The sequence below is a fragment of the Zonotrichia albicollis genome, chromosome 1, assembly GCF_047830755.1.
Source record: "Zonotrichia albicollis isolate bZonAlb1 chromosome 1, bZonAlb1.hap1, whole genome shotgun sequence".
NCBI classification, from domain to species: domain Eukaryota; kingdom Metazoa; phylum Chordata; class Aves; order Passeriformes; family Passerellidae; genus Zonotrichia; species Zonotrichia albicollis.
In genome coordinates this window covers 156,031,054-156,055,342 of record NC_133819.1, presented here as the reverse complement: position 1 = coordinate 156,055,342, position 24,289 = coordinate 156,031,054, and the positions used below count along the sequence as shown (strand labels likewise).

The window sequence follows — 24,289 nt, the reverse complement described above, 5'->3', positions numbered from 1 at the left end:
GCCCCCACGCGGGACGCGGGGACGCGGGGCCGTCCTGCAGAGGGGCACTGGGGACTGCGGGACCGGCCACACGCGGGACACCGGAGCAGCACCACGGGTGACAGAGGGACAAGTGACTGTCCCTTGTGCGTGACCGGCCCCACGAGTGACCAGAGGACACGGAACTGACCCCAGAGGTGACAAGGTAACACGGCAAAAGCCCCACAGAGGTACACGAGAATGACGTAGGCGCATGGGCCTTCCCCAGGGTGACAGAGGGATCCGTGACCGTCCCCACGAGTGACCAGGGGACACGGAACTGACCCCAGATGCAACAAAGGGACACGGAATAAGCCCCCACAGAGTTACACTAGAATTACATAGGCGCATGGGCCATCCCCAGGGGTGACAGGAGGACAAGTGACTGGCCATCCTGAGTGACCAGGGTTGACAGGGGGACATGTGGCTGTCCCTCGCGTGTCACCGCGTGCGCGTGACCGTCCCCACGAGTGACCAGGGGACACAGAACTGACCCCAGAGGGGACAAGGGGACACCAAAAAAGCCCCACAGAGTTGCACATGAATGACGTAGTCACACGGGCCATCCACAGGGGTGACAGGAGGACACGTGGCTGTCCCTTGCGCGTTACCGGGGGACTTGTGACCGTCCCCATGCATGACCAGGGGACACTGGACTGATCCCAGAAGCGATAAGGGGACACGGAATAAGCCCCAAGAGGTACACAAGAATGATATAGGCGCACGGGCCATCCCCAGGGGTGACAGGGTGACACGTGGCCGTCCCCTGCGCGTCACCGCGGGCGCGTGACCGTCCCCACGCGTGACGCGGCGGGGCCGGGGCCGCCAGCGCCAAGTGCGCGCTGCCGCCACCAGGGGGCGCTCTGCTGCACGACCGCGTGGCCCCGCCCCCAAATAGGCCCCGCCCCTCATCAGCTTCTGTGGCCTACGCAGCATTAGCGGGCCAAGCCCCGCCCCCTACAAAGGCACGCCCCCTACAGAGCCCCGCCCCCTGCAGGCCCCGCCCCGCCCGGCGCGCAGCGAGCGGACCCCGCGCAGCTCGGCCCGGCCGGTGAGCGGGGGGCGCGGGGGGATCGAGGGGTCCGGGGCTCGGGTGAGGGGTACCGGCGGCGAGCGAGGGGTTCGAAGGCTCCGGAGGAGCCCCCGAGCGCAGTTGCCTCCGCCGCTTCCCGCTGCCGCAGTCCGCAGCGCACGGGTTCGGTGCGAGGCGGGGGGGGTAGCGGGGCGGGGGTAGCGGGGCGGGGGTAGCGGGTCCGAGCGGGACCCCGCGGCCGCGGGAACGGCGGGGGTCTCCGGGCCGACCCCCCCGCGGCAGCGCTCGGGGATTAGGCTCGCTGCTGCCGTAAATAGGCCGCGCCGGGGCTTTACCGAGCGTCAGGGCAAAGCGGCTTACGGGACTCGGAGAGAACCGGGGGGGCGGCGGCACCCCCGCAACCCGTGATGCGGGAGCACCTGCACCCCCGCAACCCCGCCCGCCGGGCTGTGGGCATCCCTGCGCCCCCCGCACGCCGCGCTGCCGGCTCCCCCGCGCCCCCCGCACGCCGTGCTGCCGGCTCCCCCGCACCCCGTGATGCGGCCCCCCCGCATCCCCGCAATCCGGGGTGCGTTCACCCCCCGCACCCTGCGAGCCCACAGCGCCCGCACCCCATGGCCCCGCTCGGGGTGCCCCCGTGCCTCCATGCGGGGTGCACGCCGCGGCCCCTGACCCCGTTCAGGGTGGCTCCCGTGCCCCACACACCCCGTGAAGCTGCCCGGGCCCGAAATGCGCCCCCCGCCCGGTGTCGGTGCCGCCCCCGCGGCGCCGCAGAACCGGGGCCCCCCCGTCCCGCCGTCCGCCCGCCCGCCCGGGGCGCGGGGCCGTCACGCGGCCGCCGTGGTTGCGCCACCGGCCGGCGCTGCCCGTTGGCCGGGCCGGGGCCGCTGCGGCACCGGAACAGCGGCGGAACCGCTTGGGCACCGCCGCCTGCCAGGCTGCGGCACCGGCAGCGAGCCCGCACGGGTACCGGTCCCGGTACCGCACCGCCGAGTGCGCGATCCCCGCCTAGGGCGCAGCCGCCCCTCCCGCACCGCCCGGTTTTGTAACCGGGCTCCGGGAGCGGGGGCGGCCCCGGGGCTGCGGTGGAGCCCGCCCGGCTCGATGCGGTGGGGCCGGGGCCTGGGCACGGGCCTGGCAGGACGCCGCCGCTCCCGGTGACGGCCCAAGGGGGCAGTGAAGCAGCGCCGGGGCTCCCCCGCACCGCTGCCGGTAATCGAGGCCGGAACCGGTCCCGCACAGCGATCCCAGCCCCGCTCTCCGCCCCGCGGCCCCCGACCCGCACCCGGTCCCGCACAGCGATCCCAGCCCCGGGGCTGTTGCCATGGCAACGGCCTCACCGCCGCCATCTTGTGCGGGCACGGGGGCGGAGGGAGCGGGATGGGACCCCCCCATGGCGAGGACCCCCATCCCGGGTGTCCCCGAAGGACTGACCCCCATCCTAGGCATTCCCGAGTGAGGGACCCCCATCCCGGGCATCCCTCGAGTGGAGACCCCCATACCGGAGCATTCCCTGAGTGGGGGACCTCCATCCTGGGGCATCTCTCGAGTGAGGGACCCCCATCCCGGGGCATCCCTGAGTGAGGGACCCCCATCCCAGAACATCCCCGTCTGTGGGACCCTCATCCTGGGTGCCCACGAGTGAGAGACCCCCATCCTGGGTGTCTCCGAGTGAGGGACCCCCATCCCGGGCATTTCCCGAGTGAGAGACCCCTCGCGGGGCATCACCTGAGTGTGGGAGCCCTATTCCCAGGCAACCTCCGAGTGTGGGACCCTCATCCCGGGCATCCCCGAGTGAGGGACCCCCATCCTGGGGCATGCCGGAGTGCCCCAGAAGGACCCCCATGCCAGAGCATCTGAGCGAGGGACCCCCATCTCAGGGCATTACCGAGTGAGGGACCCCCACCCTGGGGCATCCCTGAGTGAGGGACCCCCATCCCAGGACATCCCCGATTGTGGGACCCCCATCCTGGGTGTCCCCCTAGTGATGGACCCCCATCCTGGGGCATTCCCAAGTGAGGGACCCCATCTTGGGGCATCCCTGAGTGAAGGACCCCCATCCCAGGACATCCCCGATTGTGGGACCCCCATCCTGGGTGTCCCCCGAGTGATGGACCCCCATCCTGGGGCATTCCCAAGTGAGGGACCCCCATCTGGGGCATCCCCCGAGTGAGGAAACCCTATCCCCAGGCATCCTCTGAGTGAGGGACCCCCATCTTGGGGCATCCCTGAGTGAGGGACCCCCATTCTGAACAACCCCCAAGGGATGGACCCCCATCCCGGGCATCCCCCGAGTGAGGGACCCCCATCCTGGGTGTCCCCGAGTGTGGGACCCCCATCCCAGAGCATCTCCTGAGCGAGGGACCCCCATCCCAGGGCATTACCGAGTGAGGGACCCCCACTCTGGGGCATCCCTGAGTGAGGGACCCCCATCGTGGGGTATCTCCCAGTCAGGACCCCCAGCGTGGCTGTGATGGCCATGGAGAGCTGATGATGGCCATGAGGGGCTGATGGCTGTGGGGGGTGATGAGGATGGGGGTGACAGTTGTGGGAAGGTGATAGCGATGGGGGGATGATGGCCTTGGGGGTGATGAGGAAGGGGGTGACAGCAGTGGCAGGGTGATGGCCATGTGTGGCTGCTCAGGACGGGGTGATGGCTGTGGGGGGACAGCCATGAGGGCTGATGGCTGTACTGGGGGGGATGAAGATGAGGGGGACGAAGGCTGTGAGGGGTGATGAGGAGGTGGGTGACAGCCGTGGGGGACAACGCCACCATCTCTAACCCCCTGTCTCCCCCCACAGCACCAAGGCGGCCGCAGCCTGCGCGCCACCATGTCCCACGAGAAGAGTTTCCTGGTGACGAACGACGGTTTCGGGGGCCAGCAGCCGCCTGCGGTTCCCCCAGCGTACCCGCAGCCCCCGTACCCCGTGGCCCCGTACCCCCAGCCCCAGTTTGGCCCCACGCCCTACCCTCAGCCGGGCTTCACGCCGGGGCCGGGGCCGTACCCGCCGCCGGGGCCGTACCCCCCTGCCGGGCCGTACCCCCCCGGGCCGTACCCCCCGCCTGGGCCCTACCCCCAGGGCCCCTATGGGCAGCCGCCCTATGCCCAGCCCCAGCCCATGGTCCCTGGAGACCAGGACTGTAAGTACCGGGAAAGGGGGGTGGGGGGCTGCAAATGGGCTGGGGGACCCTCCTGGCTGTCACACGGGGGTGTGTGACACACCTGGGCTCCTGTCTGAGGCTGGGGGCTTCAGAGGGGCAGCGCAGCCCCTGGGTTGTTACATGGGGGTGTGTGGCACACCTGGGTGTCACACGGGGGTGTGTGACACACCTGGGCTCCTGCCTGAGGCTGGGGGTTCAGATGTGCAGGGCAGCCCCTGGGTTTGGGCACTGATGGAATCCCTGGGGGGCTCTCTTGAAGGGGGAGCAGTACAGACTGGGGGGGGAGGGGGTTGGCAGCTCAGGGGGCTCAAGTGGGGCAGCAGGGACCCCTCTGTGGCTCCTGGCTGCTGTCCCACATGTCCTGGGGGGCAGCTGGGGGTCTGTACCCACCAGGGACAGTGACTCTGGGAGAGTGGACACTGCCCAGAGCCGTGCCAGCTGTGACACCTGGCTTTGGGTGACACAGAGCTCCACTCCCCATGGCTCCTGCCCCACACATCCTGTGGGACCATGCCCACCGGGAATGGCACTGGCTGTGACCCTGGGAGGGGGGACACTGCCCAGAGCCGTGCCAGCTGTGACACCTGGCTTTGGGTGACACAGAGCTCCCCTCCTCCTGGCTCTTGCCCCACAGATCCTGGGGACCATGCCCACCGTGGGGATGGCACTGGCTGTGACCCTGGGAGGGGGGACACTGCCCCAAGCCGTGCCAGCTGTGACACCTGGCTTTGTGGGACACTCCCCATGGCTCCTGGCTGCTGTCCCACACATCCTGTGGGACCATGCCCACTGGGAATGGCACTGGCTGTGACCCCGGGAGGGGTGACACTGCCCCAAGCCGTGCCAGCTGTGATACCTGGTTTTGGGGGACACTCCCCATGGCTCCTGGGACCCTCCCAAGCAGTGTGCCCCCTCCCCACAGCCCCCCTCCACAGCACGTACCACGAGGACGGGCCCCCCTCCTACTATGACAACCAGGACTTCCCGTCGGCGCACTGGGACGACAAGAGCATCCGGCAGGCCTTCATCCGCAAGGTGGGATACGGGGGGCTCGGGGTGGGGTGCGGGGCATTGGGCGACCCCCCTGTGACCCTGCCCCCTGTCCCCAGGTGTTCCTGGTGCTCACGCTGCAGCTGACCGTCACCTTCGCCTTCGTGACCGTCTTCACCTTCGTCAAAGGCGTGCGGGGCTTCGTGCAGCGCAATGTGTGGACGTACTACGTGTCCTACGCCGTGTTCTTCATCTCCCTCATCGTCCTCAGCTGCTGCGGCGACTTCCGCCGCAAGCACCCCTGGAACCTCGTGTCCCTGGTGGGCTGGGGGCACGGCTGGATGGGTGTGGGGAGTGGGGGCATCCTGGGCCAGGGGCACGGCATGGCAGGGGTTAAGGGTGCTGGGCTGGGGGCATGTGGAGGGTTTGGGGGTGCCATGGTGGGGCATTGGGGTTCCTGAGCCAGGAGCACACAGAAGGTTTAAGGGTGCTGGGATTGGGGCACAGGGAAGGTTTGGGGGTGCCATGGTGGGGCATTGGGGTTTCTGAGCCAGGACCATACAGAGGGTTTAGGGATGCTGGGATTGGGGGTCCATGGAAGGTTTAGGGGTGCCACAGTTGGGGCACTTGGTGGGGCAGGTTTGGGGGTGCTGAGCTAGGAACACACCGAGGGTTTAAGGGTGTTGGGTTAGGGGCACATGGAAGGTTTGGGGTGCTATGGTGGGGATGGGTATAGGGGTGCTGAGCCAGGGGCACGCAAAGGGTTGGGAGACGCTGAGTCAGGGGGCACATGGAAGGTTTGGGGGTGCCATGGTGGGGGCACTTGGTGGGGTGGGTTTGGGAGTGCTAGGCCAGGGAGCACACAGCAGGTTTGGAAGTGCTAGGCTGAGGGGGCAGATCTGGGATGCTGCACCACAGAGGTTTTGGGGCAGGTTTGGAGCTGGGTTGGGTGACAGGGCAGGTTTGGGGGTGCCGAGCCAGGAGCACACAGAGGGTTTAAGGGTGCTGGGTTGGGGGCACTTGGAAGGTTTGGGGGTGCCATGGTGGGGCATTGGGGTTTCTGAGCCAGGAGTACACAGAGGGTTTAAGGGTGCTGGGCTGGGGGTACATGAAGGGTTTGGGGGTGCCACAGTGGAGTGGGTTTAGGGGAGCTGAGCCAGGAGCACACAGAGGGTTTAGAGATGCCAGGCTGAGGGGGCAGATTTGGGGTGCTGCTCCATGGAGGTGTTGAGGCAGATTTGGGGATTCCAAGCCAGGGGCACACAGAGGGTTGGGGGATACTGAGCCAGGGGGCACATGGCATGTTTGTGGGTGCCAGGCTGGGCACACAGGCCTGATGGGTTCCCCCTTTGCCTTGCCAGTCCATCCTGACTGTCAGCCTGTCCTACATGGTGGGGATGATCGCCAGCTTCTATGACACCGAGGCTGTCATCATGGCTGTCGGCATCACCGTCGTCGTCTGCTTCACCGTGGTCATCTTCTCCCTGCAGGTCAGCGCCAGGGCTGCCCCTGCTCCTGCCTGGGGGGCTCCAGACTGGGGGTACAACACCCCAGTGACTCTCTCTGGGCTCCTGGGGGGCTGTGGGATCTCCTCTCATGTGCCTTTGGACCCCAGATGGGGTGTACAGCCCTCCCCAGCTCCCTGCTGGGTCTGTGGGATCTGAGCGGGGTGCTGACCCCTCTCTCTGAGCTCCCTGCAGGCTCTGGGAGCTCCACCCGGGCTCTGACCCCCCCAATCCCCCTCCCCACAGACCAAGTACGACTTCACCTCGTGCCGGGGCGTGCTCATCATCTGCCTGGTGGTGCTCGTGCTCTTCTCCATCCTCTGCATCTTCATCCGGAACCGCATCGTGGACATCGTCTACGCCTCGCTGGGGGCCCTGCTCTTCACCTGCGTGAGTCGGGGGGCTGGGACCCCCAGATGCTGGGGGGGCAGTGCCACCAGCACCCCTGGGTGCTCTGACTCTGTGGGGACACACAGGGTGTGCAGGGTGTGCTCAGGGTGCCCGGCTGGATGGGATTGGGAGATTTATAGGACCCGCTGGTTCCTCCCACCCCTGACACTGCCCCGTCCTGCAGTTCGTGGTGGTGGACACAGAGGGTGTGCTCGGGGTGTCTGGCTGGTTTGGGATTGGGGAATTTGTGAGACCTGCTGGTTCCTCCTGCCCCCACACTGCCCCATCCTGCTGTTCCTGGAGGTGGACAAGCAGGGTGTGCTTGGGGTGGATGGTGCAGGGTGTGCCTGGCTGGTTTGGGGTGGAGGGGATTTATGGGACCTGCTGGTTCCTCTCTCCCCTGACACTGCCCCGTCCTGCAGTTCCTGGTGGTGGACGCGGAGGGTGTGCTCGGGGTGTCTGGCTGGTTTGGGATTGGGGGATTTATGGGACCTGTTGGTTCCTCCTGCCCCTGACACTGCCCCATTCCGCAGTTCCTGGAGGTGGACAAGCAGGGTGTGCTTGGCTGGTTTGTGGTGAGAGGGATTTATAGGACCTGGTGATTCCTCTTGCTCCCCACAGTGCTCTGTTCCACAGTTCCTGGTGGTGGACACACAGGGTGTGCTCAGGGTGAAGCGTGCAGGGTGTGCTTGGCTGGTTTAGGGTTGGGGTATTTATGGGACCCATTGGTTTCTCCTGCCCCTCACACTACCCCATCCCGCAGTTCCTGGTGGTGGACACACAGGGTGTCCTTGGGGTGGATGGTGCAGGGTGTGCCTGGCTGGTTTGGGGTGGGAGGGATTTATGGGACCTGCTGGTTCCTCCCTCCCCTGACACTGCCCTGTCCTGCAGTTCCTTGTGGTGGACATGCAGGGTGTGCTCGGGGTGTCTGGCTGGTTTGGGATTGGGGGATTTATGGGACCTGCTGGTTCCTCCCTCCCCTGACACTGCTCCGTCCCACAGTTCCTGATGGTGGAGACGCAGGGTGGAGGGTGCAGGGTGTGCTTGGCTGGTTTGGGACCGGGAGATTTATGGGACCTCTTGTGCCCCATCCCGCAGTTCCTGGCGGTGGACACGCAGCTGATCCTGGGCAACAAGCAGCTGGCGCTGAGTCCCGAGGAATACATCTTCGCCGCGCTCAACCTCTACACCGACATCATCAACATCTTCCTCTACATCCTCGCCATCATCGGCCGGGCCAAGGAGTAGCCGCCGCCCCTGCCCAGCCCCGCCGCTCGCCGCGGCCCCGCCCCGGTCGGGATCCCCTCCCCGTAGCCGGTTTTGTCGCCGTTCTCATCGCGTTCCCCGGCGGTTCCTGCCCCGCGGGGGCTCGCTGGTGCGGGGCTGCCACGGCCCCCCCGGCCCCCCGCTCCTCCCTGCTGTGAATAAGGTTTTCCTCCCCTACCCCACCTCGTTGCGTTGAACGCGGACTGGAAGCACTTTGGAACCCCCTCTGTCCTGTCCTGTCCCCACCACACTGTCCTCTCCCTGTCACCACTCCAGCTGCACAGGCAGGGGCAGTGCCAGCAGCACTGCAGACCCCCCGGGCCACTGTCCCTGCCTGTCCCCACCCCAGGCCCCCATGCCACATTCCTGTGGCACCTCCAGCCATCCCTGAGGCACCGTTCCCACGTGGGTGTACCACCAGAACCCCTCGAGCCACTGTCCCTGTCTGTCCCCAGACCCCTGAGCCTGTGGCACCCTCCTGCTCTGAGCCACCCTCCTGAGCCACTGTCCTCATGTGGAGACACTCTGAGACCCCCAAGCCACCAGCTCTGCCCATTGCCACCTGCCTGTCCCCACCCCCGTGCCACAGCCCCTCCTGTGGCACCCCCAGACCCCCTTGCCCTCCCTGCGTGGCCGAGGCCCCATCCTGGTCCTGCTGTTAATAAAATGTCTTGTTCATCTCCCATGGCTCTGGCTCCATCCCAGGGTGTCCTGCTGTCCCCACCACGTTCCAGCTGGGGTCGGGTGCCACCAGGGCTGAGGACAGCCTGGGGACAAGAAGGCTCAGGGTGAACCCCAGCAGGACCACAGGAGGCAGCCAGGTGAGGTTGGGTCCTGTTTCCTGAGGCTGAGGGGAGGTTTAGGGTGGATACTGGGGAAATTCCTTCCTGGAGGGGGCTGTGCAGCCCTGGCACTGCTGCCCCAGGCAGGGCTGGAGTCCCCATCCCTGGGGGGATTAACAGATGTGTGTGTGTGGCATTTGGGCACATGGTCTGGGGTGGCCTGGGCAGTGCCATGAGCAGTGCTAGAGTCACTGGGCTCAGAGGCTTTTCCATCCAACCCAACCATTCCATGGTTCCTTGATGTCCAGTCGCATCTTGGCAGCTGCTGGCACTCTCCTTGGCAGCTCCAGCCCTGGCCAATATTTCTGTCTGCACATTCTCCCTCGGGAAACATTCCCTGCTCTTCTTTTGCTTCTCCCAGGCCTCTCCTGTTTGAGAGTCTTAAGAGCAGCTTTTAAGGGTTTTAAGGTGGCACCAGCAAAAGGAGGTTTGAAATAAAAGCAAAAGCATGACAAGGTTTGTGGGCAAAGCTCACTCAGTGGTTAAAGCACACAGAGACAAAAATCTAAAGCTAAAATCACCCTGGTCTGACTCACCCAGATCTAAAGGGTGAAGGATCCCGGGGGAAAATCCCAGAAGTCACAGCCCAAACAGAGAGCTGAGGAGCAGGCCAGGGGCAAGTGCTGCGTGCACAGGAGGGCACGGGGCATGCACAGGGACAGGGTTACACTGTGAGAAACGCCCTGGGAGCTCAGGGAAGGGCACAGGGACAGGGTTACACTGTGGGAAATGTTCCAGAAGCTCGGGAAGGGCTCAAGGGATGCACAGGGACAGGGTTACACCTGTGAGAAACACCCCGGGAGCTTGGGAAGGGCACGGGGAAGGGCTCAGGGAAGGGTCGGTGCCTCTGCTCCTCTGCAGGGCTGAGCCCCAAGGGCCGGGGGAGCAGCTCAGGATCCAAGCACAGCCAAGGTGAGGCCTCTCCCAGGGAATGCCAGGCACAGCCCAGGGGCAGAAGAGCTCCAAGGCTCCCAGGAAGCGTTTGGAGGTCACAGGAGAGAGGGTGGACTTTGGCCATGGCTGTTTTCCATCTTGGCTGCGATTCAGGCTGGGAGATCTCTGAAAGTTCTACACAGAAAATGTTCCACTTGTGTTGTTGTTCAGGCAAGAAAAATAAGTTCCCAAGGCCGTTTGTTAAAGGAGGAGCTTGTTATCCATGCAGCCAGAATTCCTGGGAGCAGACTGTGCTCCTGATAAGCTCGGGAGGAGCTTGGCAAGCAGGTGCTGCTCGTTGGGGATTGATGGCATTTCTGAGCTCACAGAGCAGTGTGTGGGGTGCAGCACCCCAGGTCCAGCTCCTTCCTGTCTGTTGCTGGGGCTCCACATCCCACTGCTCTGTTCCTAGGGGTCCAGATCAAGCCTTTCCTGTCCCAGGGCTGCCTGTCTGTCCCCTGTTCCTCTCCCAGGACTGCCCAGCTCCCTCTCTGTCCCCAGGTCCCTCTCTGTCCCCTGTCCCTCTCTGTCCCCTGTCCCTTTCTGGGGGCTCCCTCTCTGTCCCCTGTCTCAGTCCCAGGGCTCTCTCTCTGTCCCCTGTCCCAGGGCTCCCTCTCCATTCCCTGTCCCTTTCTTTCCCCTGTCCCTCTCTGTCCCCTGTCCCTGTCCTAGGGCTCCCTCTCTGTCCCCTGTCCCAGGGCTCCCTCTCCATTCCCTGTCCCTTTCTTTCCCCTGTCCCTCTCTGTCCCCTGTCCCTGTCCTAGGGCTCCCTCTCTGTCCCCTGTCCCAGGGCTCCCTCTCCATTCCCTGTCCCTCTCTGTCCCCTGTCCCTTTCTGTCCCTTGTCCCCAATTCCAGAGCAAAGCCTGCCTGATTTGCTGGCTCTGGGCCGCCCCTGATGGAGCAGAGCTCCCCTGGCAGCTTCTCCTCTCTGCTGCCCTCCGGATCCACCCTGCGGTTTGTTTATTTCTGGAAGCCCCTCCCCAGCACCTGTCGTGCTGCTGCTGTCCCTGTCCCACCCCCGAGGCCATGTGAGTGTCACACACAGGATCCCCGGGGCTGGCCCAGTGTCCCATGGCCCTGGGGCTGTCCTGGCTGTCCCCGTGTCCCATAACCCTGGGTGTGCCTCCTGTCCTGGTTGTCCCCATGTCCCACAGCCTCGGGGCTGCCCTGGCTGTCCCCATGTCCTGCTGTCCCTGGGGCTGCTCTGGCTGTCCCCGTGTCCCCATGTCCCACAGCCCCGGGGCTGCCCTGGCTGTTCCCGTGTCCCACAACCCTGGGTGTGCCTCCTGCCCTGGCTGTCCCCATGTCCTGCTGTCCCCGTGTCCTGCTGTTCCTGGGGCTGCCCTGGTTGACCCCATGTCCCACAGGCCCCAGGGCTGCCTCCTGTTCTGGCTGTCCCCGTGTCCTGCTGTCCCCGGGGCTGTCCTGGTTGTCCCCATGTCCCACAGCCCCGGGGCTGCTCTGGCTGTCCCCGTGTCCCCATATCCCGCAGGCCCCAGGGCTGCCTCCTGTTCTGGCTGTCCCCGTGTCCTGCTGTCCCCGGGGCTGTCCTGGTTGTCCCCATGTCCCACTGGCCCCAGGGCTGCCCTGGCTGTCCCCATGTCCCACTGGCCCCAGGGCTGCCCTGGCTGGCCCTGTGTCCCACTGGCCCCAGGGCTGCCTCCTGTCCTGGCTGGCCCCATGCCCACAGTGCCAGGGGAGGAACTGGGGCTGCAGCCAGGAGCAGCTGCTGGGCCAGTGACGCTGCCAGAGGCCAAGTCCAGAGTCCAAGAGCCCTTCGGGTGCTCCCTGCGGGGTGTTTGTTCTGAGGTGGGAGTGGGGCAGGCATTGAGCCCTTGAGAGATTCCCACTCGGATCACTCTGCCACCTCTGGGCAGCAGCACAGAGGAGATGTGGAGCTGCTGAAATGAGCTCAGAGGAGGCCACGGAGGTGCTTAGAGTGGTGAAGCCCTTCTGCAGTGGAGACAGCTGGGGATGTTCAGCCTGGAGAAGGACCCATGAAAACACCAAAGCCCCTCCACTGGCTAAAGGAGCTCCAGGAGAGCTGGGGACAGACTTTGAACAAGGGCATGGAGGGACAGGGCAAGGGAGAATGGCTCCCCAGTGCCACAGGGCAGAGTAAGATGGGATACTGGGAAGGAATCCATCCCTGTGGCGGTGGTGATGCCCTGGCAAAGGCTGCCCAGAGAAGTTGTGGCTGCCCCATCCCTGGCCATGTCCAAGGCCAGGCTGGGCACTGCCTGGAGCAGCCCGGCCCAGGGGAAGATTTCCCCGCCCATGGCAGGGCTGGCACCAGACGGGCTTTAAGGTCTCTCCATCCCAAACCATTGCAGAGCCCCCGGGGCCGGGATGGGGCGGGGCGGGCGCTCGGCAGCGCCAGCAGCTCGTGCTGCCGCCTGCTGTTGGCACCCGGAACTGCAGCTGGTGGCAGCGCATGCGCAGTGCCACTGATTTCCCGGCACTCGCTGCTGCCTTCCTGTGGAAAATTACTGAACTACAACTCCAGGAGATGAGCGGGTAAAGAGGGAAAATCCTGATTTGAAGGAAAAATAGTTTCCTGAGCGAAACATCAGGGTTTTTTCCATCAATAAATGGGTGGTGCTGCCTCTGTCCCCATTTCTCCATTTTATTTTTCATCTTTCTTTATTCTGTTTTCTTTTTTTTTTCTCCCAATGCTTCCTCTGAAGTGTTACCACAAATCAGGAACTTTGGAACTGACCCCAAACTGATCGTTCATCCTTTTTTAATTGCACTGAGCAGCCCCCACCAGCTACCTCAGCCCTTCCTGGTGCTCCACACATTTCCGCAGCTCCATCCCTTCCCTGGACATGCTCCGGCCCCTCCAGGTTCTTTCTGAGAGACTACAGTGAACAAGGAAAAAGGGAGGAACATTTCTCCAGCACCTCTTTGTAGATCAAGCTTTGAAAAATAAAGCTGCAATGAAAATTCCAGGAACTGCTTTATTTTAGGAAATGAGGCACCATGCAGAAGAGGCGTTTAAAGAGCTGGTAGCAGATAGATCAGGTGAGTCAGCAGCAAATTTTGGTTAACTTTTGATTCACCAGGCAAGCAAGGATCAAATTTATCATAAACATTTGATGCACCAGGCGAGCAAGGATTAAGGTTTTGATACATTTTGATACACCAGGTGAATAAGCAGCAATTTGATGTTAGGTCAGGCAAGGCAGCCAAGGTGCACTAGGAGGTGGCCGTGGCATTGCTACTCCCAAACCCCTCTATCGGGAAGTGCCCAAATGGCCCCAGGCACTGCCCAATCTCTGCTGTCTGTGCTGTCCTGCACTGTCCTGGATATTCCAGCCCCCTCATGCTGGTCCTGCTGCCCTGTCATCACTCCCTCTTGATGGGGCATTTCCTGGATCGACTCCTTGTTACATTGATAATGGAGGCCACAATGACAATAATGACCAAAGCTGCCAAAATGACCCTAGTAACATTATCAGTCACAGTAATCTCAATGAAGAAAGAGATCATAATGGCTGTAATGTACTCGGTAGTCTTGGTGACCTCTGTTTCTCTGGGGGTCCTGGTGGCCTTCGTCCTGGTGGCTTTCCACAGTGATTTCCAAGAACACAGTGACCTTGCTGGCCTTGTGGCTTAGAGGGTTCCAATGGCAGCTGCCATGGCCACGGTAGACAGGAGAAGCCCCCCAAGGTGGGGGAGTTCCTAGGAAGGCTCCCACCTGTTGGGACAAAGAGAGGGGTCAGAGGTATCATGGGATGAGAGGGTCAGGGGGACATCAGGAGGGCCATGGCGGGAGGGACAGAGATAGTGGGGGGCTCTGAGGGTGTAGTGTCAGAGGGGGCCAAAACAAGGCCCCTTTCCCCTGTACTCAGCCATGTCCACAGTGGCCACGGCCATTGCCAGCAGTGCCAGGGTGTGAGCCAGGGGTGCCATGGAGAAGAGAGGCCACAGGGACCAGTGTGGGACACTGCGGGAAATTGAGGGGACACAAAATACAGAGTGTATGACAGAAGGAGGACACTGGGAGACACCAGGGGGTGCTGAGGGAACACTAATGGGACAGAGAGAGGGGACTCTGAGGGACATGGGGTGGCTTCCTTGGTGAGCGGCTGGGGAGTGACGGTGGGATCAGTCCAGGGAGAGTGGGGGGCAGCCCTGGCCAGGAGACCTCTGCACATTTTTTGAAACCTGATCCCAAATCCTGGGGTCACTCCTGGATGGCCCAGTGCCCCCCAAAACCCCAGCTCCCAATCCCACTCCCACAGTCCTATATCCCTCCTCAAGGTGTCTTGTCAGCCTCCCTGCAGGACCCTGACTCAAATCCTGGGATCACTTCCTGACACTCTCCCCAGTAACCCCAGTGACCCCACAGACTCCCAGTTCCACTCCTATAGCTCTGTGAGGCCCCCCTCCCTGGTGTTTCCCAGTGCCTCCATTACCCCAATCCCTCTCCCAATCCTTTGTACCCCTCCCAGTGACCCCATGTGCCCCAGGACCCCAATCCAAGGTTTGGGGTCCCCAATGGGTCACACTTATCCCTGTCCCCTCCTCCCCTTACCTAAAACCCACTCTCAGTCCCTTGACCACCCTGGTGACCCCTGGACCCTGATCCAGTCCTGTGTGCTCCCTAAGTGTCCCCCAGTACCCCACTGCCACTCCCATGGTCCTGTGTCTGCCATCGCTGGCCCATGGACAGCCCCAGGACCCCAGTCTCTGTCCTGTGACACCCCCAGTGCCCCCCCAGACCACAATCCCTCAGTCTCATGTTCCCCCCCAAGGGTCCCCAGTCCTTGATACCAAATCCAGCCGGAATGAAGCTCCCTGATGGAACCGGAGGTATCAGAAAACTGGAATTCTTTCCTAGCTTGGACTCACAGGGGAGCTCTCCTGGTCCTGGAGGTCAGGGAGGAACTTACCATGGAGTATGTATCCATCATAATCACACATATGCATGAAATTGTGTCCTTTATCTAATATAGAAACCAGCATTTTTCCCGTAAATAATCTGCATGGCTCTGCCTCTTTTAGGAAATAATTTTTATTGTGCTGGAGAATCATAAAAATGGGGTTTTCTCAGTGTGGTTTTCACTAAGTGCCCCAATATCCCAGATCAGCTTGCCTCAAAATTTCGCTTTGGGCAGGCGCTGCTCGTTCTGTGTTACAGAACTTGTCAAAAACCCCTCAGTGGAGTTCCCTTTATTTGTTTCTCCACAGGTTCCAGCAACCTTTGCCCTTCTATGTCCACACTTCTACATCCTTTTTTGCTTTTTGCCCGTTCATCTTTGTGCTCTATCCAGCACCATGAAGGGATCTCAAACTTTCTATTCTCTCTCTTATTGCTCACCTCCCAGGACCCCAATCCCACAGTCCCATGTCCCCCCAGTTGCCCCCAGTCCCACTCCGCACTGCTCACTGAGTTGCAGTCACACCTCAGATACCAGTTAGGGTCCTCTATTAGATGACATCAGCAGAGGATCAGCAATGGGACATCACGCCATGATCAATATGATCAAGTGAAGTCAAGTTTATTACAAGAACATGCTGTATTTATGCTCTGTTCTACTGTTCACGCTCCTCAAGCTAATACGTGATTGGTTCAGCCTATCTGCGCACGTGTCTCAAGCCTTCAGCTGATTGGTTAGTCTTCTTTCTTCATGCATCTCACTGTGGTTTATTGTCTTGCCTTCAGGCACGCTGCTGTGGTTTTTTGCTCTGTCTTCTTAGCGCGCCCCACATCCTGGACTTGTTTTTCTCCTGAGTAGGCTCTTCCTGTTTTTGAGCTATCGGAGACACTGTGAAATTCTACTCAGATCCCATAGAGGCTGGCTTGGGTACAGTGTCCATTTTCCTGCAACAATCCCTCAACAGACATCCCTGTAGGCACCTTGAGCCTCGGGATGATCTCTTGGTATTGGTGCCTTCCTTTTTTGGTGCCCAAAACTTCTCCTGCCACAGCAACGAGGCCAGGAAAGTCACCCAGACACTCCCCCAAGAGATCATGCCCAAGTTCAAGGTGCCTGCAGGGATGTCATCTGATAGGGAACCCCAATTGGTGTCTGAGGTGTGACAGCAACTCAGTGAGCAGTGGGGAGTGGGACTGGGAAGAACTGGGGGAACATGGGACTGTGGGATTGGGGTCGTGGAGGCTGAGCAATAAGAAATAGGAAAGAAAGTTTCAGTTGTCCTGAAAGTGCTGCCTAGGGCTTAAAGAAGAAGTAGCAAAAAAAAAAAAAAGGATGTAAAAGTGTGTACACAGGGCACTCAGTGAAAACCACACTGAGAAAACTCATTTTTAGGACTCTCCAGGATCATAAAAGGAATTCAAGAAAGAGGTGGAGCCATGCAAATTATTGCTAGGAAAGTTGCTGTTTCTGTACTCGGTGAGGGACACATTATAACGAACATTTGCAGTTATGGTGGGTGAAGACCCTGTGGCAAAGTCCCCCGTGACCTGCAGGACCAGGAGAGATCCACTGTGAGTCTGAGCTCATAAAGAATTCCAGCTTTTTGATACCTGCAGTTCCATCAGGGAGTTCACTCCGGCTGATTTTGGTATCGGGGCTGGGGGGACAGCTGAGGACACTTAGGGGGGACATGGAACAGAGGGATTGGGATTGTGGTGCTGGGGGGACACTGAGGGAGTCACAGGTCTGGGATTGGGGAAATGGGGGGCTCTGAGGGAAAATGAGGGGGGACACGGGATGGTGAGAGTGGGATTGGGGTGATGGGGGGAGCTGGGAGACACTGTGGGGGCAGAGGGTGATGCCTGGATTTGGGTTGATGTTCTGGGGTGACACTGAAGAAATTGGGGAATGGGAGTGGGATTGGGGTCTGGGGACCAGCCGAGGGGGACACTGCGGTTCTCAGGGAGTGACCCCAGGATTTGGATCTGGATCCTGCTGGGGCTGAGGGGACTTGTAGTCGTGGGAGTAGGATTGGGCTTCTGGGGGGCCAGGAGGACACAGTACTGTGGGATTGTAATTAGGGTCCCTGGGGCTGGGGGACATTGGGGAGGCATAAGTAACCACGGGATTGGGGATCAGGGACCCCAGACATGCCCAGGGGTCTGCTGGCCAGGAGTGCCTCCTTTCTCCTGGGGCTGACCCCACTCCCCATCCCCGTCCCTCACTGAGGAACTCTCCCTTTGTCTCCTCTGTGTCCCCTCTGTGTACTCCAGTGTTCCACCCTGGTCCCTGTGGCCTCTCCACTCTATGGCAATCCTGGCTCAGACCCTGGCACTGCTGGCAATGGCCATGGCCACCGCAGCTGTTGAGGTGGTGACCCTGGACATGGCCTGGGACTCCTTCGATGACCAGTACAAGGACTGTGTCCCTGACATGAATGCAAAGTTGCTGGCCCTCAACAGCTCTGAGTTGCAGAAGAACCCTCTCTTTGCCCAGGTCTGGACTAAGGCCACAGCCGAGTGGCAGGGTCGGGGGTCCCCCCTGTCCCCTCTGTCATCTCCAGCCCAGGCCATCACCATCATGGCCTTCACATTGGATGACCTCTACAGAGAGTTCAACACAGCCGTGCGTAGAGCAGGACATTCCGCCAGGAATACCGGGACAACTTCCACTTCAAAACACTGCATTTCCTGCTGACCCAGGCCTGGACGACACTGAGGGTCATTCGAGGACCACAGTGTCACGAAATATACTGGGGGGTGAGCAGGTACCAGTTCAAGGCAAAGCCTGGTGACATTGTCCATTTTGGTCAATTCATGTCGGCGTCAGAGAGTGAAACAACAGACAAGATATTTGGGAATGCCACGGTGTTCCAGGTGCACACGTGCAACGGGGTGGGAATCAAGAAATTCTCCAAGTATCCGGACGAGAAGAAGGTGCTGATCTCACCCTTTGAGACCTTCGAGGTCACTGAAGTCTGGCAGGAAGTAGACAGGACGAGGATTCAGCTGTGCACCAAAAATCTCACCAGCAAATACAACTGCGAGTGGGTGAACGGCGACACCACAGGTGACAGCCTGGGGCGATGGGGACACCCACTGTGGCACATAAGAAGGCACAGGGACAATGACAATCTCTGGGCATGGGGGACAGGGACACTGTGTTTGTGGGAATAGGAGCACCCACTGCTGCGAACAAGGACAGGGATACCCAGTGCTGGGGACACTCACAGGGGGTGGGGGGACTGTGACACCCAGTGCTGGGGACACCCACTGTGGACAGGGGACACCCATGACAGGGCACAGGGGGTGCGGACACTCACTGAGAGTTTGAGGACAGGAACACCTCATGCTGGGGACACCAAGTTTGGGGACACCCATTGTGAACACAGGGACAGGAACACCCATGACAGGGCACCAGGATGGGGATTCCCACATGTAGGAGGGGAACCCCAGCCAGGGGACAACAGGGAGAGAAACAGAGACAGAGATGTCCCCATTCTGATCCTGTGCCTCCCCACCAAAGGGGATGAAGATGTTGAGATGGCTGTCACGCACACCCAAGGACAAAAGACAGTCCTAAACTTACTGTTAGTTTTGCTAGGTACTTAACTAAACTGAATAATGATGAAAAAGCAAGTCTATGTCACTCTAAAGACAGGGGGAGGAAAATACAGAGAGATTACAAAACCAGAAATTAAATAGTGAACATGATAGATAAAGAAAACACACTACAACACCCAGACACCCCCTGTCACCAGCCACAGCATCCCCTGACTTCCCCGACCCCTGTCATCCCTAAGCCCACCATGACTCCCCTGACCTCCCAGGTGCCTGTAGCCTGTCACCTGTCATCTCATGGCCCCCATCTCTCCTGTCACCCCTAATCCCCCATTATGGTCCTCCCCCACCCCCTCACTCCCCCATGATCCCCCTGATGTCCCTTTCTTTGTCCCCCAGGTGGCAGCATGCCCAGGCCTCCCTTCCACTTTGAAGGACTCATCCTGGCTACCACAGCCCTGGCAGTGGCCACTGGGATCCTCTGAGCCTTGAGACCACCATGGCCTCCAACATCACCGTGGCCACCTTGATCACCAAGACCACCATGACCCCTAGAGAAACAAGACCACCAAGGCTACCAAGGCCACCACTGCCACTCTGGCCACCTTGGCAACTCTTGCCGCCATGAGGTCACTGTGGCCACCATTTTCACTGTGGCACTGAGGCCACCACAGACACTCTGGCCACCATGTTTTGTTTTAGGGGGGTTGGCAGTTGGGTCTAATCTATCTCCTTATTATGGGGTGTTAGGGTTGGTTGTAGCGGCTGTTGCACGTTGGGTTTAATTAGTGAATTTGGGGGTTTCTTTGGTTTCTTTGGTGCTTGTTATGGTTTATTGAGGGGGGGTGTTGGTCGTGTTGGTTTATTCAGTGTTGTTATCCTGAAGCTTGGGCTGGTTGTGGGGTTGTTGGTTTCAGTTTTTGGATAGGTTTGGTTGTTGTGGTGGGGCTTGCTATTGGGGATGCGTTGGGACTATTAGTGGACAAAGGGATGGTGAATAATGGGGGTCCGTTGTGTATTTGGTTGGATTTTAGTGGGGTGGCTCTTCTTTATTTAGAGGGGGTGGGGTTGTTTGTAATTGGGGGGTGAGGGTTGTTGTTGACTTTGTTTGTGGTGCTGGAGCTTGTGTGTGGGTTATCTCGAGGGGCAATTGGGCTGTTTAGCGGAGGGGTCAGGATGCAGTTTGGCTTAAAATGCCAGCTTTGGGAGTTGGAGATGAAGGTTTGAGTCCTTTCTTCCTGAAGTAGTGGGGTAACATTAGGGTTACTCTAGGAAGGGGTTTATTCTTCCATCTTTGGCTTACAAGACCAATGTTTTTATAAATTGTTGGAGTTAATTGGAGTGTAAGTAGTTTGTTTTCTAGGGCGGCCACAAGGGGGAATAAAACTAGAAAGATTGTGAAGTAAGTGAATGAGGCTGTTGGCCGATAATGATGAATGGGTGTTCTACTGGTTGGCTGCCCTCTTAGGTTAGGATGAGAATGTTAGCAACTAGGGTTCAGAATAGGATTTGTGATAGAGGGCGATAAGTTATTGATCATAGTTTTGATGTGTGAGAGCATCCCCAGCGCTTCCTTCCAACTTGGAGGACTGCTCCTGGCCACCACAACCCTGGCAGTAGCCACTGGGATCCTCTGAGCCACGAGACCACCACGGGCTCCAAGGTCAATGTGGTCACTGTGGCAACCGTGGCCACCATGATCACCAAGGTCACTGTGGCCACCCTGATCACCAGTACTACCAGGGCCCTTAGAGAAACAACGCCACCAAGGCTACCAAGGCCACCACTGCCACTATGGCCACCTTGGTCACTATTGCCACCATGAGGTCACTGTGGTCATTATCACTGTGGCACTGCGGCCACCACTGCCACTCTGGCCTCTATGGTCACTATAACCACCAAGGCCACTGTGGCCACCTTGATCACCTGGAATCTCTCAGCCGTAAGGCTACCACAGCCACCGTGGCTACCAATATCATTTTGCAAAGAAATTCTATTAAAATATTGAATCAAAACAATGCCATTAAAGAATTCTGATAAAGCAAGCAAAAATCTGACAAATCCTAGGCAAGACACAATGTCACTCCCCACATCAGCCCTTATGGGAATGTCTCTTTCTCTCTGCTTGAGGAGGATCCTTTGGGAGCATCCCCTTCCCGAGGGAGGAATGTCACACATATTTCATTTTAAGCAGGAAGAGGGGAGAGGAATCTCTGTCTCAGAGGGGACTGCACACTCCCACAGTCAGTTGATGGATGGCCAGGCCCAACTCTGGTGCTTCAGCCTTAGTTATCAATTCCAGGTTGGTGATTTGAGCTGGTTTTAGTCCAATTCAGCACCAAAATCAGCACCAGACCTCTCTCAATGCAGCCCTGACGGCCACAAATGAGGCATTGTCCCTTGGCCACATTCCAGGTGGAGCATCCTGTCACATCCTCCGGTTCAGAGGGCCTTGAAGGCTGGAAATTGGGTCAGATCCTGCCCCTGGGTAGGGACAGTCCCCAGTGCCAGTCCAGGCTGGGGTTGACCTGCAAGAGCACCTGTGGAGAAGGACCTGAGGATGCTGGTGGGTTACCAGTGGAGCTGGCCATGTGGCCTGGGATCAGGAGGGACCCAGGGGATGTTGGCAAGAGTGGGGTCAATACCCCAGAGTTGCTCCATCCCAAATCATTGCAGAGCCAACGGGGCCAGGGGGCACTCGACAGTGCCAGCAGCTCGTGCTGCCGCCTGCTGTTGGCATCCAGAACTGCAGCTGGGAGTGGCGCAGGGTCACTGATTTCCCGCGCTCGCTGCTGCCATCCGGTGGACATTTTCCAAACTACAACTGCACGGCGAGTTTCAGGAGATGAGCAAGTACAGAAGGAAAATCACTGCGCTGAAAGAAAAAAGAGTTTCCTGAGTGAAACATCAAGGTTTTTTTTCATCAATAAATGGATGGTGTTACCTATGTCCCCATTTCTCTATTTTATTTTTCATCCTTCTTCATTCTGTTTGTTTTTATTTGTTTCCTCCCAATGCTTCTTCTGAAGTGTTACCACAAATCAGAAACTTTGGAACAGGCTCCAAACTAATTATTCATGCTTTTTCAATTGCACTGAGCAGCTCCCACCAGCTTTCTCACCCTTCCTGGTGCTCTAGACCCTTCCTGGTGCTCCATCCCTTCCCTGGACATGCTCCAGCCCCTCCAGGTCCATTCTGAGCATCTGCAGTGAAAAAGGAAACATTTCCCATTTCAGGAAAAAGGGAGGAACATTTCTCCAGCACCACTTTGAAGATCAAAGTTTGAAAAATAAAGCTTTAAGTTGCCTCTAACAAAAATTCCAGGAACTGCTTTATTTTAGGTAATGAGGTGCCCTTCAGGAAAGGGATTAAAGGAGCTATAGCGGATATATCAAGTGAGCCAACAGCAAATTTGTTAAACTTTTAATACACCAGGCAAGCAAGAATCAAATTTCTGATGAACATTTGATACACCAGGAGAGCAAAGATCAAGTTTTTGATATATTTCTTATATAGCAGATGAGCAAGCGGCAGTTTATTGATGCATCAGGCAAGGCAGTGCCCCTCATGCTGGTCCTTCTATCCTGGCATCACTCCCTTGCTGGACGGTTCTCAGAGAGTCTTCCTCTGGATGGACACCTTGTTACAGTGACCATGGTGACCACAGTGGCAATAACAGCTGCAGTGGTCACAGTGAACAAAGTGACCATAGTGGCCGTAATGGCCTCAGTAGCCTTGGTGGCCTCTGAGGGTCCGGGTGGCCTTCGTGACCAGGGTGGCCACAGTGGACCCCAAGACCACAGCGAACTTGCTGGCCTCGTGGCTTAGAGGGTTTCAGTGGCCACTGCCATGGCCACGGTGGCCAGTAGAAGCCCCCCAAGGTGGGGGGAGCTCCAGGGGAGGCTCTTGCCTGTGGGGACAAAGAGAGGGGTCAGGGGGATCATGGGGTGGGAGGGTCGGGGGGGCATCAGGAGCGCCATGGCAGGGAGGACAGAGGTGGTGGGGGATCCAGAGGGTGTGGTGTCAGAGAGGGCCATAACAAGGCCCATTTCACCACTATCCAGCCATGTACCATGTACCTTGTCCCCCCAACCCCAGCATGGGATGTCCCTGTCCCCCTCACCTGGCACTGGGTGTCCCCAACCCCTGTGCCCAAACAATGCTGTCCCTGACCTTGTCCCCAGCTCTGGGTGTCCTGTCTCCCATCCCCAGTGGGTGTCCCTGTCCCCTCTGGGCCATGGGTGTCTCCATCACCGTGTGTCCTTGTCCCCAACCCTCACTGAATGTCCCCATACCCCCAGGTTGTTCCCATGATGTCACCTCGCAGCCACTCGCAGTTGTAGTTGCTGAAGTTCCCAGTGGAGCGAAACTTAATCTGCACCTTCCCTGCCCTGGTGACTTTGGTGACCACAAAGGTCTCAAAGGGTGGGATCAGCACCTCCTTCTCGCTTTGATTGAAGGAGAACTTCTGGATGTTGGTGCCGTGGCACGTGTGCACCATGAACATTGTGACGTTCCCATAACCCTGGGCCACTGCTTTGTCCAGTGATGACGAAGAGAATTGACCAAAGCGGACTTCCTCTCCAGCTGTCACATTGAACTGGACTGTCCTCACCCCACGGAACACATCTGGACACTCATGAGGGTGTCTCAGCTTCTGGAGGGCCTGGGTCAGCAGGAAATGCAGCATTTTTAAGTGAAAGTTGTACCAGTATTCCTGACGGGGGCACCCAGCCTCATGCATGGCTGGGTTGAGCTGCTTGTGCACGTCCCCCATCGTGTAGGCCATGAGGGCGATGGCCTGGGCTGGGGACAGAGGGGATGAAGAGGAGCCCCACTTCTGCCACTCAGCCGTGGCCTTCACCCAGGCCTGGGAAAACTCCTTGTTCTCCTGGAACTCAGAGCCATTGAGGGCCAGCAAGGCCTCAGTCATGGCAGGGCCACAGTTGAGGTACTGGTCATCAAAGGAGTTGTGGGCCATGTCCAGGGGCACCACCTTGATGGCCGCAGTGAACACGGTCATTGTCAGCAGTGCCAGGGCCTGAGCCAGGGGGACCATGGAGAAAAGAGGCCACAGTGGCCAGTGTGGGACACTGTGGGACACAGAGGGGACACAGAGGACAGGTGTACACGGGGGGACACAGGGGACGCTGAGGGACATGGGGGAACTTGGGGAGGCTTCCCTGGGGAGGGACTGGAGAGGGACAGGGGCGTCAGCACAGGGACGAGGGCAGCCCTGGCCAGGAGACCTCTGGAGATATCCTGGGACCCTGATCCCAAATCCTGGGATCACTCCTTGATGCTCCAGTGTCCTCCAGTTATACCAGAGACCTTAATTCCACTCCCAGAGTTTTGAGCCATTTCCCTGGAGTCCCATCAGCCCCCCCAGGACCCCAACCCAAATCTGGGGTCACTCCCTGACACCCTATTTGTCCCTCTCAGTCCCCCCCCAGACCCCAATCCCATTCCCACTCTGGTGTCCCTTTTAAGAGTGTTGGAAACGATACACCCCAGGACCCCAACCCAAATGCAGGGATCACCCCCTGCCCCCTGCAGTGTCCTCCAGCCCTCCCATGGCCGCAGTCACACCCCCAGTTCCCCTCTGCTGTACCCCAGAGCCCTGTGAATCCCAGTCCCATGTCCCCCAGCTTCCACCAGGATTCCAAACCCCACATCGCATTCTCCCCCAGGGTCCCCCCAG

General features: G+C 59.5%; 2 protein-coding genes and 1 long non-coding RNA gene across 4 annotated transcripts; 2 read left to right on the top strand and 1 right to left on the bottom strand.

The window, feature by feature from the left end:
• The first annotated feature begins 59 nt into the window (after positions 1 to 59).
• Positions 60 to 9,052, top strand: GRINA (glutamate ionotropic receptor NMDA type subunit associated protein 1). Of its 2 annotated transcripts, none has more exons than XM_074559196.1 (7): positions 60 to 184; positions 3,854 to 4,193; positions 5,137 to 5,249; positions 5,324 to 5,524; positions 6,566 to 6,694; positions 6,956 to 7,099; positions 8,198 to 9,052. In XM_074559196.1, the coding sequence occupies exons 2-7, from the start codon at positions 3,884 to 3,886 to the stop codon at positions 8,345 to 8,347; spliced, it is 1,047 nt and encodes a 348-aa protein (XP_074415297.1). In that variant the 5' UTR covers positions 60 to 184; positions 3,854 to 3,883; the 3' UTR covers positions 8,348 to 9,052. The 2 variants fall into 2 exon arrangements, with proteins under 2 accessions (XP_074415297.1, XP_074415288.1); XM_074559187.1 differs by lacking the exon at positions 60 to 184 and adding an exon at positions 944 to 1,069.
• A 3,631-nt stretch (positions 9,053 to 12,683) lies between these two features.
• Positions 12,684 to 15,682, bottom strand: LOC141731920 (uncharacterized). Its single transcript, XR_012583819.1, has 3 exons — positions 15,554 to 15,682; positions 14,922 to 15,017; positions 12,684 to 13,842 (listed from the first exon to the last, which is right to left on the bottom strand). It is a non-coding gene; the product is annotated as an uncharacterized LOC141731920 (long non-coding RNA).
• Positions 15,683 to 16,408: 726 nt separating this feature from the next.
• LOC102070213 (NAD(P)(+)--arginine ADP-ribosyltransferase 2-like) lies at positions 16,409 to 21,053 on the top strand. Its single transcript, XM_074559161.1, has 3 exons — positions 16,409 to 16,599; positions 17,302 to 18,097; positions 18,988 to 21,053. The coding sequence occupies exons 2-3, from the start codon at positions 17,845 to 17,847 to the stop codon at positions 19,071 to 19,073; spliced, it is 339 nt and encodes a 112-aa protein (XP_074415262.1). The 5' UTR covers positions 16,409 to 16,599; positions 17,302 to 17,844; the 3' UTR covers positions 19,074 to 21,053.
• Positions 21,054 to 24,289: the final 3,236 nt, after the last annotated feature.

Coding starts and splice junctions, on each gene's coding strand:
- LOC102070213 (XM_074559161.1), top strand. CDS start 17,845: ATGTCGGCGTCAGAGAGTGAAACAACAGACAAGATATTTGGGAATGCC. Junction 18,098..18,987: donor GGTGAACGGCGACACCACAG/GTGACAGCCTGG, acceptor TTTGTCCCCCAG/GTGGCAGCATGCCCAGGCCT.
- GRINA (XM_074559196.1), top strand. CDS start 3,884: ATGTCCCACGAGAAGAGTTTCCTGGTGACGAACGACGGTTTCGGGGGC. Junction 4,194..5,136: donor GGTCCCTGGAGACCAGGACT/GTAAGTACCGGG, acceptor CCCTCCCCACAG/CCCCCCTCCACAGCACGTAC. Junction 5,525..6,565: donor CCTGGAACCTCGTGTCCCTG/GTGGGCTGGGGG, acceptor TTGCCTTGCCAG/TCCATCCTGACTGTCAGCCT.